This window comes from Aedes aegypti, chromosome 1, assembly GCF_002204515.2.
Source record: "Aedes aegypti strain LVP_AGWG chromosome 1, AaegL5.0 Primary Assembly, whole genome shotgun sequence".
In the NCBI taxonomy this organism is placed as follows: domain Eukaryota; kingdom Metazoa; phylum Arthropoda; class Insecta; order Diptera; family Culicidae; genus Aedes; species Aedes aegypti.
Window position 1 is genome coordinate 204,552,074 of NC_035107.1, and position 12,881 is coordinate 204,564,954.

General features: G+C 36.3%; 1 protein-coding gene across 1 annotated transcript in view; it reads right to left on the minus strand.

The window, feature by feature from the left end:
- Positions 1-769: 769 nt before the first annotated feature.
- The window catches only part of LOC5567514 (homeobox protein rough), a 64,766-nt gene continuing 52,654 nt past the window's right edge, over positions 770-12,881 (minus strand). Inside the window, exons 2-3 of the mRNA XM_021857306.1 lie at positions 1,002-1,236; positions 770-938 (exon numbers count right to left, since the gene is read on the minus strand). Of these exons, the coding sequence (XP_021712998.1) occupies positions 785-938; positions 1,002-1,236 (389 nt within the window). The 3' untranslated portion in view covers positions 770-784. The remainder of the gene's footprint in view (positions 939-1,001; positions 1,237-12,881) is intronic.

Consider the following 12,881-nt stretch of genomic DNA (forward strand, 5'->3'; position numbering starts at 1 on the left):
CGATGCTCACTCTTGAAATTTTGAGCGATTTCACTAGTCCGACGCTCGATTAGATGCAGCTCCTCGGATCAGCAACTCTGGGGGCTTCTGGTGTTTGGCTCCTAACGGGCTTGACCACCGATTTATCACGAGTCGAAATCTGGGAGCGCGGATAAATTTGTGGCGGTGATGACGATGGCTTGAACGCTTCTCCGAGCGGCAGTAGTCCGCTGCTCGGAGAAGCGCCCAAGCCATCATCATCGCCGCCGCAAATCAATCTTGCGTCTTCCTCTTCCGACGACACAAATTGGACTGTGACGCGGGTGCAAAAGCAAAGCGAGAATGACTCGCCCGATCGTGTTCACAGTCCGACCGCAAAAAGAAGACTGAGGGAAGCAGCAGGGACTCATTTGCTTTTATAGTGGGAAGCGATACCGTCGAAAAATGCTCGAACGTGATTGGTTGGATAAGAAAGGGGTCAACATTTATCAAATTTTCAATAGTTAAACAACAAAATTCACTTATCGGATATATTACTAACGATGCGTAGATACATTTCTGATCGAATGATACTAAAATCGTAATAATTGGTTCATAAACAACTGAGTTATTAACGTTCAAAATCTCCCCTAATTTCGTTACATGTCTCATTTTCCGTACTTTTAAAGTGCACCCCAATATAGAAAACAAAGACGTAGTCCTACGTCAAAAAATGACTTCAGTAAAACCATTATTGCTTTTGAAATCGTGATTGGAGAAATCTCTCAATAGTAATAGACACGTAAACAAATTGTTTTACATTTTTTTATTTCGTTATACTTTGTTCGTCTCTAGATGGAGATGTGACTTGATCATAGAAACAGTGTGATGTCGCTGTTACTGCACTCATGTTGGTTCCAAGCACTTGTGGGTATTGTGAATTGAAAGGAGAGAATAGACCATTCACGGCCGCAAATGCCCTAAAATAATTAAAAGCTCATTCATTATTTTACTTATAGTCATGCCAAATGTGTATCCTAAACCTGTACTGTTGATCAATCTGCGCCTTTTCGATGCGTTTGTCCTTCGCCCTTCTGTTCTGAAACCAAATTTTGATTTGTGTTTCTGATAGCTTCAAAATTTCCGCCAACTCGAAGCGCCTTCCTCTGGATATGTACTCGTTTCGATGGAATTCAACCTCTAACCGTAAAGTTTGTTCGCTGCTGAAGGTGGTCCTTTGACGGCGGGGTCGTCCTTCTTTCTTTCTCCGTCTTGCCACTGCAAAAACGAGAGGAATAATATTATTATCGTATTAGCCTCATTCAAACGTTGTCTATTATCATGATGATCGCGATAATGGTTATTATGATGAGCTGTTTACTGTATTTCCGGAGGGGACTGCGTATCTCTTGGACGCATTTTTTTTTTATTGAAAAGAGTCACGAATCCTTGACCGTATCCTAAGCAACTATTGACATAATCTGATAACATTATTTGCTTTACATGCTCTCATCATTTGTATCGTGCACGACAAAGATCCATCACAATGACCTATATATCCTTTGGAAATCAGATGGAGATGTCCAAATGAGATTATTTTGCACTGCTGTCCATTTTTATAAACGGGATATTTACTAAAATGGATGTAATAATTGATTTTTTTATAATCAGTTAAACTATTTGGGGAAGTATAAAACTTTATATGGTATGAGATATTTCAATTATAATCAAAGATATTCGAAATATTTTATTGAAATAATTAAAATTGAGTTGGCGCCGTCTACAAATTACGTAACGCTCTAGGGGAGGGAGTGAGTAGGCTAGCGTTACGGCTCACACAAAAATTTGAAATTTTGAATACAAAAAGCGTTACGGAGGGGGTAAAAAATTTCCAAATTTAGCGTTACGTTATAAATAAACGCTGCCGTTTTGCGATTTGCAAATGACACAAAACAATCTGCTCTGCGTTCGTTATCCTTTTCTTGAAGTCTCTGGGTACCGATTTTTGACAACAATAAAAATTTGAGTTTTGCAAAACTTTTGAAAATATGAAATTTTATATTTTTCTGGAACATATTTCATTTTGCGTGTAAGAGATCGCAGTAGGCAGCGCGCGCGAACGGATGTGTTGAACATTGATCTGTCACGTTTTTATTGTCTCCGCAAATTACTAGATTCGGCTGGCACGGTTTTTGGAAAAAGTGTCTATAGCGGAAATAAGTCGCTCTATTCTGGACGCGTTATGCTGGGCAGTGCTTCATTAAAGCCCAAGTAGAAGGTGAAGATGTATCGAAGCCAATGGATCTGGAGATCCGGACAGTGGATCCTGGCGATCAAGTTTTCAGCTTGAACCGCAGCAGAGAACGAGACTCTAAATTTGCGCTCTTGATAGTTTGAGTTTTGGCTTCGTTTAAACTTCACCAGAAAAATAGCACGCGTTCTGAATACAATCCAGTTCAGGTTTTCGCGGCGCCGGAGTGATAGTTTGCTTTTGTGAAATGGACATGTTGATTAAAGTAGCTTACATCTGCTTAATCAAGGTTGGATGATCAATTTGGTGATCTCGTTTCATCCTTTTAGTTGAAATGTACATTATATTTTGTATTTTTATCATAACAGCGGTGGGACTGTTACTTTAATAAATTGATTTCACAAAATATGATCAGTTTGTTATTGTTAGCGTCGACACACACTCTTGTACATCATAACTAAAATTCCCATACCTATCCTTTAACTTGATTTTTATCGTTACAAAAATAACCTTTGAATGATTTGACACTAAACATATCGATTTACCTTATGCTCATGTTGTCTTTAGAGTACTGGTAGATATTTTTTTGAACTGAGGTTGCATAAATCGCATCACTTACCAAGGTGAATCCTGATCATGCAGCTATGATCCCTCCCCACTAACAAAACTCCTTCCCGTGATAACCATGGAGATGCAGAGGTGATCTCGGTCTCTAGTAACAATGGATGTCACTCTAACATGCCTTTCCCCCAGAGCCGGATACTCAGCGTAGTGTTCTAAGAGCACTTCTATAGTTATTAAGGTGAAACTCCGTTGAATCCACAAATTTTAATGTAAATGTAGTAGTAGGCACAACTTTATTCTCTTATTTCCGGGTAGAAGTGAAATTTAAATCAAATGTACATCGTTGCCAGCAATTAATGTTCATTTTATATTTGTGATTGGCGTTTATTTTCAATTCTCTTTCAAACTGCTGGATGTCGTACATATCATCCAACGACACTGACAACATTGCAACAACAAAAGAGATCAAAAAATAGAAAAATAAAGAAAGTGAAATATTCTAACATCGTGATTGTTTTGACCACGGTTTTGCTAAGTTTTGAGTTGTATCCTCCAGAAATTATCTAGTACGTGTTCTTAAATATACAATAAGTGAAAGTAAATCGTGCTGAACGACCTACCTTTAGCAGAAACTAGGAAATTTAGTGAAAAATATCATTCGTTTGCAAGTGGATTAGGGTAAACAAGCACCGAAATAGTCGTCGTGCGTGTAGAAAATGACCACGAATCGTCAAATTTCGAGCAAAATTGGTTGAGAAAATGAGTGAAATGGAAAGGTAATATAGTTATTACAGTGTTTTAGCAATTTGGCTGTGATTAATTACTGGTAAGTTGCATAATTTGAGAAAAAGAGCAAACCGCTGGCTGAATGTGTCTGTATGTGTGAGGAAGCCATCTTCCCTGCCATGACAGGGATTCTTTCCTATATGTCCTTAGCTCAGAGCTTTCTTTGCCTTAGTTGCCATTTTCGCATTTGTACATCGTGTGGCAGGTACGATTATACTCTATGCCCAGGGAAGTCAAGGAATTTTCCATTACGAAAAGATCCTGAACCGACCAGGAATCGAGCGGCGTAGCTAGAGTTTTTGGGGCCCGGTACGGATTCATATTCGGGGGCCCTTCCAAATAGGGATATATGCCAATTGACTATAATTTCGAACAACATTAATTTTTGAGTTTGAAAATAATCGACTTTGTGGTCATCTATTTGTTGAAGTCGTTTTCAATTTTCATTTAGTAAACAGCATATCAATAAATGAAGAATAATCTTCCGATACTAGTACTTCAGGGCTGATAGCGGCAAAGTGTCTAAAAAAATGAACTTCAGAGAGACCTGAAAAACGAAACCAGAATGTGACCGAACAGGAATCACATTTCGATAAGTATTCCTCAAGTAATCCGACAGACAACTCTCAAAGCGTCTTTCTAAAAGTTTTTGTGGGATTTGATGATTTTCTACAGAAATTTCATCACAATTTAATCAGATATTCACTAAAAGTTTGCTTCAACTATCAATTCGAATGATTGACATTGACATTGAATGATTCATTCAACTTCCCAAGGAATTCCGCCAGAATATTCATTCGAAGTACCTTGAAACACTCAGTCGGAACATTTTCAAATGATACCCTTAGATTTTTTTTCAATTTCCCATAAAAGTCCTCAAGGAATTGTTACAAGACTTCTCTAGGAATTTGTCCAAGAAAATGGTAAGCAAAATTTTCAAAATTTTATTGGAGGAGATTCCTTTAATAAAAAAACTTAGATATATTTCTGAACGAAATCGTTAAGATATCACTGATGAAATACATGATAAAAATCTAGAAGAGAGAAGTCTTTTAAAGATTTCTTCTGGAACCTTGTGAATAGTTTTGGATGACTCTTCAGAGAAACTAATAATAAAATAATTGGAAAATTATCCAAACAAAATTTGCAGTTACAGGAATAATTTATGTAGTTTTTTTTGGTTTTAAACACTAAATAAACTTGTAAATTGAAGAATAGAAGTAGAACTTACTTTAATAATGATTACAGCATATTTGAAAGGAATGTTTATTTATGGAGAAATGTATGGATCCTAGGTTGAATTTATTGTGAATTTCTTGGAAAAGATCCTTGAAGGTTTTGTTAAATAATGCTTGGAAGAATTTATTAAGCAATCTCTGATATAAAAAGTATGGTAATTACTGAAGGATTGGTTCTGAAAACGGCTGAAAGTATTTCTGAAAAATTGCCATGAGAGATTTTCGATGAATTGTTGTACACGGAAAAAAAATGTGTGGTAAGAATAACTATTTTAGCTGACTACGCCCATTCTTAAAACTACCATGGAAATTCAGACCAAATTACTATGTTTACGGTACACCTTAGTGATCCTTTATAAGAGAGATTCGTGGAAGCTGACATTTCTGTCAAAGTGTGAGCCAATCCAGCAGCGAGAGCTGTCAAAGCGTGAGCCACACGAACATGCGTTATGTTTGTTTTGAACTTTTCTTGAGGAGTAATGTAATCCGCTTGAAATTATTTCGGTAAAAGTTGTTTTGTAGGGCAAAAAATATGAAATATTTTCCTTTTTTGATTTTTTGTCAATGTGATATTTGATTGTTATTTTTTTCTGCTGCTTATTAGTTTGGAAATGTAGCTCAAATATAATATACAATATACAATATACACAATTATACACTTTTTAGCAATGAGGAAGTCATGTCCGTGTTTCAATATTACTTCCGACGCCGAGCAAACTCAGCACTGCTGGTCTGTTGCCAAATCATTCAATTTTACTTCCGCTTATCGCTCATATAAAGGATCACTAGTAGTAGTAGTTTTTACCGCACAATTTTTTTTGCGTGTATGATGATGTCTCATAATATTTTTTACACGAATTACATCAATGTCAGAATAAATCTTAGTTAATTTCCCTGGAAACAAAATTTTTAGGAATGTTTTTAAGTTATCTTAGTGTATTACCTGGAGAAATCGTGACAAGAACTTCTGAGAGAAATTTCGATGTAATTCCGTCGTTGAACGATTTTTGGAGCAAATTTAGAAGGAATTCCTCTAATTTCGAATGTCAGGTGGAAGAATATTTTTGGAAATTTCAAATCGATGCACTGTGCAAATCGATGTAGTGTTTATTAAAAATCAAAATAATTCAATATATTTCATATGTTATATCATTCGGTATTTCTGGACTTATTCTTGGAGGAATAAAAGGGTAAATTTTCTACGAAAATTATAGAACAATTTAAGAATCAATTTCCGATGTTTGGTGAAATTGACAGAACTTTAAACCGAAAAAGATAAACTATATCGAATTCTTATTAAAATTACTGAACGAGTGTAACAGATGAGTTCTTTGAGTAATGCTTGGAACTCCAGTGAATTTTTTTTTGGAGATTTCTTAAGACGGTAGGTCTGAGATCCCTCCTTGTTATCCACTGAAAATTAGTCTAGAAATTTAGATAGGAATTTTTTAAACAGATCTGACGGATGCACGTTATTTGTTACAACCAAACTATTCAAATACCTCACCCATAAAATTCCGTCCAAAATTGTTCCTCAAATTTTACCTAAACCTCGCCAACAATTTTGAGACGTTCTTCCAGAAATGTTTTCCTGGTGTTTTGCAGAAAAATCGACGGGGATCCCTTCCTTTCATGATCTTCTCAAGTAGCATGAGTAACTGAATAATAGTTTCTTAAGTTTAAGTATGCTCGAGAGTGATTTGTTTAACTCTTATTCAGCAAAAATGTTGGTTGGGTTAACATGTCAAGATTGAAAATAATGTTTGTCTTTCGAATAAGGGAAATCCTTACGTCTTGCCTTATCTTCACGTCACGTAATTGTGGAGTTTGGATTATCGATGAAGAGGAATCACCCTCCACATGATGCATACACAACTTACCCAGGCAAGTGTCGATTCGCAAGTGACAGAAAGAATATGCTCAATGCATCAGACCGCTTGCTGCGATCAATTATATTGCCACTACCCAACACAGTGCAATCTATGCCTCACAGTAATAAGGGCTCATTCATTTATTTCATAACGCTGAAAATGACCATTTTTGACACCCACCCACCCCTTCGTACCGCATTTTGTATGAATATTGTACAAATTTTGTATGAGCCGTAACATCGTTAGGACAACCCACCCACCCCCTTCGGCGTTATGAAATTTGTGAATAAGCCCTTAGTGACTTTAGTGACCAAATTTTGTGACAATAGTGACTTAATGATGAAAATTATGACATTTTAGTGATCCGGTCGAAAATAGTGACTAAGTCACTAAAAAGTGACTCGGTACCAGCACTGGGCTTTATAAGGGCGTAAATCAAATTTTCTTCAAAGGATTTTTTCAATCTGCCCAGAGGTGTGCGATAGATATGACTGGTGTGCGATAGATAGACTGGCGTTTAAAGCTTTCATGGCTATTTTTGTTTGATAATAACGGTAAATGAAGCACCGTGACTGCACAATACCCTATGTGTTCAACCCTGTTAACCCGTCAACTGTTTGTGGACTGTTCAACGAAGACACTGCCATTCAAAAACTAGATTCAACAACATCTAAACCTTACAAATCTTAACATGTTTATTATGCTCCACTGGGGTGCTTACTTTGCCCGGCCTACAATCTTCTAATAGGGCCAATGAAAACACGAAATACAGTTAACTCTCCCTTACTCGATATTCTGTATCTCGATATCGAGTAAGAGAATCATAGTAAAAGTTGGTTTTCATGGCTACCTCAATGGTCCCTTAGATCGCAGTTGCACTGGTTTTGTGTTCTGTAACTCGATACCTCCCTAACTCGATAGTCCCTTCAATATCGAGTTATGGAGAGTTAACTGTAATAGAATATCGTACAAGATTTTTACGATGAAAAAATACATAAATATTGCTTAGGTACTTAATTGCTATTCGTGACTGAATGCTTGATATGCTAACTATGCAGGCTGCGCACCCCTGTTATTCAATTATTGTGATCATCTACCAAGACTACCTAACTTATATGGTCAAAATTTATCCAAAATACAAAATTTAATGCCACGTGCTATCGCAGCAATAACCCCATCGAGTTACCATGCAATAAACTTTGTAAAACAATTCTCAAAGAGCTCCATGGTTGTAGTTTCAAAATCTGATCAACGTTCTTTAACAATTATCTCGTATATTTTTGACTGCAGGTAATTTTGGTCACCGAAATTGATGTTTTCTTCGAACATATAATTGCAAATCAGTTCCTCATCACACGTTTCAGAGCCACATACTGTATCGGTTTACTCCCACCACTCACTGTTATTCATTCATCCATGAGAACACGTTCCAACACCAAACAACAAAACTCCTCGGTAGACAAATCCTAAATATCACTTCAACTCATCTTTCCACTCGAGTGTAAAACCGTTCCCCAGAAATCAAGAACAATGTGGAATTTTATTCACCACTGAACATAATTCCTTTATTGTTATTTTGCCTAGCGTGAATTGTTATTGTAATACAATTACCGTGTTTGTCAACGGTTCTCCCTCCCGATCCGTTTCCACCCAGCATCCAATCCAGAGCATCGTTCGCAGAGTAGACCACTCTCGGATTTTCTTCCCACCCATGCTGGACTGGAGAGAATTTTCCGCTTTCACTGACAAGAAAGTCGTTTTCCAAGCGCAATCTGGTTGCACGTGTCTGCGTTAAGCTCCACCTATACTTTCTCTCTTTAGTGCGCGTATACGGGCGGCGAAAACTGTTCAACCATATGCTGTTCCCTTCCCTTGATAGAGTTATCCAATTCCAGGATATGCCAGCGGAAAAAGGAAAAAAAATGTTAAAAGTGATCGGTTCCAGTGGGGGACAAATTTAATCGCTTCAACGCAATCTATGAATTACATCGTCTGAATTATCGCATGTGGGAAAACTCAGATTGAGCGTGCGATACTTGCCGGACAGTGAAGGGGATTTCAATAGAAACCTTCATCTTATCGTTGTAGGATTAAGTATGTGGACTGCAGTCAGATGCCTCGCAGACCAGCACTTTGAGTTTTGAATTGCTATTGAATGATTTTATTTACAGTCACCCCACAGTTGTCATTTAACAGAACAAAATATAATTGAAAAACATGGTAACGCTCTTCAAAACTGAATTATATCCATGGCACTGCAATGCGTTATATTTAGGTTAAGTTTGGTTAAGTAAATTCAAAACGTTTTTTTTTTTCTCTTATAAGCAGGTGAAATCAACTCACCTGTAAAAAATCTGAACTGCTACGGCAAATGAAATGTAATATGTTGTTAACAAAATGTTAATAAAATTTTAAATTTGTTTTACCAAATTAGGATGATAGTGTTGTCTAATAACACAGAACACCTAGATATAAGAAATAAATGTAATGTTTGGAATAATACTAATAAAGAAATTAAATGAATGAATGAATGAATTGTCTTTATTAACGAGACTTTCAGCCCTTGGCTGGTTCGTCTCTAAAGAAATTAAAAAAAATCCCTGGCACAGCAGAATATAGCAATTTTCGAAAATACACCTCCAAATTTATGGTTATTATGAAAAAGTGTCGATTTCGAAAGAAATTTCGAACGTTGTCCATCGCACAGTTGAATTAGTGGGACAGAAGGATACTGGATCGGGGTGTCTATTACCAGGAAAAGCCTGATTCGCTGCTGACAAGTAATTTCTTGGCCTATCTTGATGCATGGGAAATTCCTGCAAGGAATCGATCAAGGAAGCGCTTTTTTCTGATCGCAGTACGCAGATGAAAAGAGATGTCAGTTCAAACGGGAGTCGCTGTAGAAAATTTCTGCAAGGAATCAGCGAGAAATTTCTTTAGCGATTCAAGCTAAAACCTGGAAAACCTGGACTTATCAGGGCAACCTGTATAAAACCTGTATACATGGTAGAATATGTCCTATTTGTAACACAAAATCGCTCCAATCAACAAAATTTTCGGCTGCGCCGCTATTACATCACTACTTAAGATATTAAGTCATTAAATTTTTAGTTATATACCGAATAATACTTGTCTAAACAAGGAAGCAGGACATAGGATTGCCAAAAAGGTAAAGGCAAGTACGACTCCCAGTTCAGGTTTGGTATCTTTTATGAGCATATGAAATAATTAATTTTGTAGGAGAAGATTGAAGATAACAGGTACGAAAAATATCATTTTTGCAGATTCGCAGGTCTCTTTCTAAAGGCTTGGTTACTATTTCAATGCATGTCTCTAAAAAGTGTATATTTTTGATTAAGGTCTCTAACGAAAATTCAATCAATATGGCCTCTCAAGTTACATTTTTAACTTAACTCTCTATTTCCCATGGTAGTTTCGGACTTCGACTAATTTTCGACGAACTTGAGACAAACCGAACCAGACGAATATTAGATTTTGATTCTATATTCATCAGATTAATCCGAAAGTCAACTAATGTTTCAAAAGTATTGATAAACAATCCATTTACTGTTTTAAAACAAACAAAAAATTTAAACTGTTTTTGAAAAAATAAACTATTTCAACCATTGTTTGTTTAACTGCTTTTTATAAAAACGCTTTTCTCATAAAGAAATAGTCGATCACAGTCGTGGGAAAGAGAGAGTTAATTTGCTTGCAGCGAGTTCTGGTTCAACATTCTAGAGGCTCCAGAAAAACCTTTAGAGACTATTACCACAGACAAACAGACGTAACACTTAGAACAAATGTCGATCAAAATCATAGTCACGAGGACATGTACGCCCAATGCTAAAATAGGAGTGTTTGGCCGATAGGCCAACAGATGGCGGTAGTGTGCAAACGTCAAACACGAACAAAAACGATGCGAGCGCTGCGGGTGGTGAATCGGCCATCTACCAAATTTTTGAACCGACCGTTAAAAAGGTGGTCGATGGCCAATGATGAGAGTGTGACGTCTGTTTGTCTGTGCTATTACGTAACTATTTCTTCAGAGATTCCTTCTGGAATACTTCCAAGCGTTCCATCAGGAATGCCACCAGCAATTTTTCAGTAGATGCTTAAAAGAGATGAAAAACGTTAGGAGTGAGGTTCATCAGATTACAACTGCGATAGAGCGATCACAGCAATTTTTGTCAGACAAGTTCGAAGCAATAGTATCGGATTTTCAAGATTTGAAAAAGGAAAATGAACATTTGAAACTCGAAATAGATAGGTTGAAACATACGCAACACACTTTGTCGAATACGGTTCACAAACTGGAACACACAGTAGATAAAAATGCTCGTCTTGCTAATTGCAACAATGCTGTAGTTTTCGGGGTTCCTTTCTACCCTGGGGACACGGTGTACTATATTAAGAAGGTGATATATTCCCAAAACTGACAGCTACTTGACGACGTCATCCCTATCCACCTCGAACAAATTTACGAAAAAAATGATCTAGTGGTCCAAAAGGTATATGGTACGATAGGAGTGACGTCATATGTTTACAATCAAGCTTGATATTTACATCAGTAAAGAGCCTGCCTTGTTGATGTTTATGCCGTGCCTGGGGAGAACACGACAGAAATAGCTTACAGAATATTAGCCTGCTACGGTGTGAATGTTGGTTCTGATTCGATTTTGTCAGCCGAAAGGCTCAGTGGTAATAATAAAACCAAAAATGCACTAATTCCTATTCGCGTTTCATTCAAGGACAGTGGTATGAAAGAAATTGTTTTTGATAAAAATAAGGAGTATGTGGTGCTCCTTTCATTTGCGATCAATGCAAATTATCTATTAAATGGCAAACCAACCTCTATTATAATACGCGATGAATTAACTCCGTTGTCCTTGGAATTGTTGGGTAAAATGCGCGAGTATCAGGAAAAACTGAAAATTAAGTACGTCTGGGCTAGTAGAGGTGGAAATATTTTTGTTAAAAAAAAATGAGCACTCAAAGACGGAAATAATTAATACAAGGGATGATTTGCATGAATTGATTAATAGTTACTGTAACCACTCACCGGAGAAAACAACTCCATCGCCCAAAAGAAAGTGTGGCAACAATAGTAGTAATAAGTAATTTAAGATAATGTGTTTTCTTATGTTTGTTTAAATATTTGTTTGTATTCAATGGCTAACGTAATAAATGCTTATCATGATTGTATCAATGAATTCAATTTGAATTATCCTGAATGTAGTAATGATCAATTTCGAATCGCTCAATGGAATATTAGAGGCATGAACGATCTGCGAAAGTTTGATAACATTCAATTATTTTTTGAAAGTACTAAGGTTCCAATTGATGTTTTCGTTGTTGGTGAAACGTGGTTGAAGTCAAGCAATAGTGGTTTATACAATATAACTGATTTTAATGCTGTTTTTTCTTGTCGTGAAACATCGTCTGGTGGTCTTGCTGTTTATATTAAAAGTGGGTTGAGTTTTGCCGTTTTGAATAATGTTAGTTGTGACGGATTTCATTTGATCCATATCGAAGTCAAGAAAAATGGAATTTATTATGAAGTGGTTGGCTTATATAGGCCACCATCTTTTGATTTCTACCGATTTCACGAAGAAATTGAAAATATTTTGTCCATTCAAAACAGTCGTCTTCGTTTCATAGTTGGTAATATAAACATTCCTGTTAACCTGTCTAATAATAATGTCGTTGTGCGTTACAAAAACCTCTTGGAATCAATTATAGCTGTTCAAATACCTCTGTTACCCGTCCAATCAGTAACAATATCTTGTATGTAACAATGATGTTTTGGGTCGAATAAGAAATGATACTATTTTTACAGATGTCAGTGACCACTTACCTATAGTGTCTTCACTCGAAATCTATGGACCTAAGGAATCTGTTATATTGACTAAACAAATAATTGATAGAGATAAAATGAATGCTCTCTTTACACAGTTTTTGAATAATTTTGTTTGTGGTGATAATGTTAATGATTCTATCTCTACTATCATAAATACATACAATAGTATTTTGGAACAATGCACAAAAATCAAGAGTGAACAAGTGAATTTTAAATCAAAATATTGTCCTTGGTTAAACCATTATGTATGGCAATGGATAAAACTTAAGCGTAAATACCGTAAAAAAAATAGAAAAGTTATCCTCATAACGAATACTTAAAAAGTATGTTCATTTATGTTTGTAAAAAAACTG